General features: G+C 43.8%; 1 protein-coding gene across 1 annotated transcript; it reads right to left on the reverse strand.

Annotated features, from left to right (window-relative positions):
• Positions 1-239: 239 nt before the first annotated feature.
• Positions 240-2,339, reverse strand: acta1b (actin alpha 1, skeletal muscle b). Its single transcript, XM_024388142.2, has 6 exons — positions 2,209-2,339; positions 1,722-2,046; positions 1,434-1,595; positions 1,106-1,297; positions 826-1,007; positions 240-694 (listed from the first exon to the last, which is right to left on the reverse strand). Exons 1-6 carry the CDS (start codon positions 2,335-2,337, stop codon positions 551-553), a joined length of 1,134 nt encoding a protein of 377 aa, XP_024243910.1. The 5' UTR covers positions 2,338-2,339; the 3' UTR covers positions 240-550.
• Between the last annotated feature and the right edge of the window lie 1,230 nt (positions 2,340-3,569).

A 3,569-nucleotide genomic window follows, 5' to 3' on the forward strand; every position in this document is an offset into this window, starting at 1 on the left:
CCATGCCAAATCAAGAGTCAAATCTCTTGTAGTAGACTCGACGCAAATCAGGATGCACTATAGCAGGAGCCTATTATAATTCTGCATTTGTGTAAATTGATGGCAATGTTTGAATGGTTTGATAAATCCTTTGCATTTACTATAGAGTATTATCTCTAACGTTATCCTACAGTACCATACCATATTCAGCATGGAAATCCTCAACATACCATGCATTCGAGTGACCACGACTATTAGACTGAAGGCCTATTGGTTTATTGTGTGATGATCATGTTATGTGCTTTACAACATAGGCCTACATATTGCGGCATTATGATTATAAAACAGACATATATGAAAATACCAAATAATGGACTTTAATAACTTAGTATTTATGTACATTTACATTCACATGTTGAATAATAACATGTCATGTCTCGTTCTTGTTGATGCTGGTTCACATTTGCAGATTTTCTTTCCAGATAACACATGGTTACAAAAACATTCCAGTGACAACACTGTGTTGTTCCTCTTGGGGATCCAGAGCAAACAGACGCAGGAGATGATACATTTAGAAGCACTTGCGGTGGACAATGCTGGGGCCTGCCTCGTCGTATTCCTGCTTGGTGATCCACATAGCCTGGAAAGTGGACAGGGAAGCCAGGATGGAGCCACCGATCCAGACGGAGTATTTACGCTCAGGTGGGGCAATGATCTATAGAGAAAGAAGTTGAGTATGAGTAAAAACCATGACATATTTTTATGAAGGTTTTATTGTTGACAAATAAATGTTTATTGGAAGGTATAAATACGAATAGTGTTATTGGGTTGTCATGTATGTCATACCTTGATCTTCATGGTGCTGGGAGCCAAGGCGGTGATCTCCTTTTGCATACGGTCAGCAATACCAGGGTACATGGTGGTACCACCGGACAGGACATTGTTGGCATACAGGTCCTTACGGATGTCAATGTCGCACTTCATGATGCTGTTGTAGGCGGTCTCGTGAATACCCGCAGACTCCATACCTATTCGGATTATAACGTATTAGAAACAGCATGTCTCTATTTTGACCAATATAATAGGCGTATAAATTATCATTACTCGTTATATGATTATTACATACCAATGAATGAAGGCTGGAAGAGGGTCTCTGGGCAACGGAAACGCTCGTTACCGATGGTGATGACCTGACCATCGGGAAGCTCATAGCTCTTCTCAAGGGAGGAGGAGGAGGCGGCGGTGGCCATCTCGTTCTCGAAGTCCAGAGCCACATAGCACAGCTTCTCCTTGATGTCACGCACGATCTCACGCTCGGCTGTAATGAATAACTATTTTGCTCAGAAGATGGGACAAATCATTGCAATTACGCACATCTTGTGCGTTTTAGCGCATTTTTACAGATTATGCATGGTATTTTCATGGTGAGTCAAACAAGGCAAACAAAATCTCACCGGTTGTGACAAAAGAGTAGCCACGCTCGGTGAGGATTTTCATGAGGTAGTCAGTCAGATCGCGACCAGCCAAATCCAGACGCATTATGGCGTGGGGAAGAGCATAACCCTCATAGATGGGTACGTTGTGGGTCACACCATCACCGGAGTCCAGCACAATACCTTTAACACAAACAAAAACGTAAATATTCAGTCGACATAACTCATAGTATAGACACATGGTAGGCCACACGTAGCCGACACGTTGTTTTAGGTTAATTGTTTATGAGTAAACGCTGCATTCCTTACCAGTGGTACGACCAGAGGCGTACAGAGACAGCACAGCCTGGATCGCAACATACATGGCGGGGACGTTGAATGTCTCAAACATGATCTGAGTCATCTTTTCACGGTTAGCCTTGGGGTTCAGGGGGGCCTCAGTGAGCAGAGTGGGATGCTCCTCAGGGGCCACACGCAGCTCGTTGTAGAAGGTGTGGTGCCAGATCTTCTCCATATCGTCCCAGTTAGTGATGATACCGTGCTCGATGGGGTACTTAAGAGTAAGGATACCTCTCTTGCTCTGAGCTTCATCTCCTACGTAGGAGTCCTTCTGACCCATACCGACCATGACACCCTGGAGGAAAGACGAGACTCATTGGCCTATATGGTGGCATAGCCTAATCCTAGTCAAAACATGACATGGGAACGCATAGATAGATAATGGATAATAAAGGATTTACGGGGCAAATTGCGTAATATGGGCCTGTTGCAGGCGTATTCGGAGTGCAGATCATACCTGGTGACGAGGGCGACCAACGATGGAGGGGAAGACAGCCCTGGGGGCGTCATCACCGGCGAACCCAGCCTTCACAAGGCCGGAGCCGTTGTCGCACACCAGAGCTGTAGTCTCGTCGTCGTCACACATCTTGAGTTCTTAATAATACACATACACAAATAACTGTCATATTTCTCCAGAGTGCACGCACACATGCCGGAGCTGTGAAACACATTAGAACAACCTAACTCACGATGCACACCTAAACGTTGTCTAACACTAAATATTGTACAAGCCACGGATGACAGTTTAACACACAAGCCTGGTTGAGTGAGAAAATCATTGCATTTACTCAAAAGGTTGTTGCAAGTTCATTCGCTACTATGTCGAAATTATATTTATTGAATTGAGTTTAGGCACAAGTCATTGGTAAGATGTACGCATTGATATTGTCACCTGTTGAATACCCTACTGGTTATATTATGCATGGTACACACTCATTTGTTGTATGAGTGAAATTATCTATCCAATTAAAATGCATTGTTTCTGAACTCCATGAAACCACTCTAATTTCTTTCAATAACACAATGTCAAGGGGCTGTTAAATCGTTAGGTAGCCAAGCCCAGGCAATTTGGCTAGTTGTTTGTTTAAATTAAGTCTACAAACAAGGCCAAGGGTTTATCAAGTAATTTTACAGAAAGGAACATTTGTATTTTCTCTCTTCTACTCTTCCGCAATTTGTTTAATTTCTGTAGCCTATACAATAAATCCATGCGTAATTGGCATGCGCAATTCCTTCAGGTGAAGAGACTGTAACATCACTATCTGTGTATTTTATCATATTAATTGGCTCCGCAGATGTAAAATAAAAAGAAGGGTACATCCTTTGATATCAGTCCATGAATAGTAGATCCAGTCTTTGAGGTTTGGGTTGATTCCATTTTTCTTACCTTTGGTGGTGTCTGTCTCAGATTAAGCTCAGAAGGCGGAAAGCAACTGCTGCTGGATCGAGCTTTAGTGGCACTTCAAACCTTATATACTCACCGCGTTCGGCCTATTTCCCTTACCCACCATTGAGAATGTCTACGTGTTCCATTGGACATTTTTCCAGCGTCATCCATATTAGGTTCTTCGGTGTGACGGGGGAAACTTCGCAGGCAGGCCAAAGGGCTCCCCGGTTTAAAAGTGAGCAGGGCTCTCCATGTATGGGACTGTGGTCCAGATTCGAGGCCACGGCGCCAGGGCCGTATATGGAGAGTCTATGATTTGTAAGACACCCTCGTGGCACAGCAAACTACAACTGCATACAGGATCCCGGTTGGAAAGCCCTTATCGAGGAGCGCAACTGTATAGCCATATAGGAACGACAACACGAAGGAAA

The sequence above is a fragment of the Oncorhynchus tshawytscha genome, linkage group LG25 (assembly GCF_018296145.1).
Source record: "Oncorhynchus tshawytscha isolate Ot180627B linkage group LG25, Otsh_v2.0, whole genome shotgun sequence".
Classification (NCBI taxonomy): domain Eukaryota; kingdom Metazoa; phylum Chordata; class Actinopteri; order Salmoniformes; family Salmonidae; genus Oncorhynchus; species Oncorhynchus tshawytscha.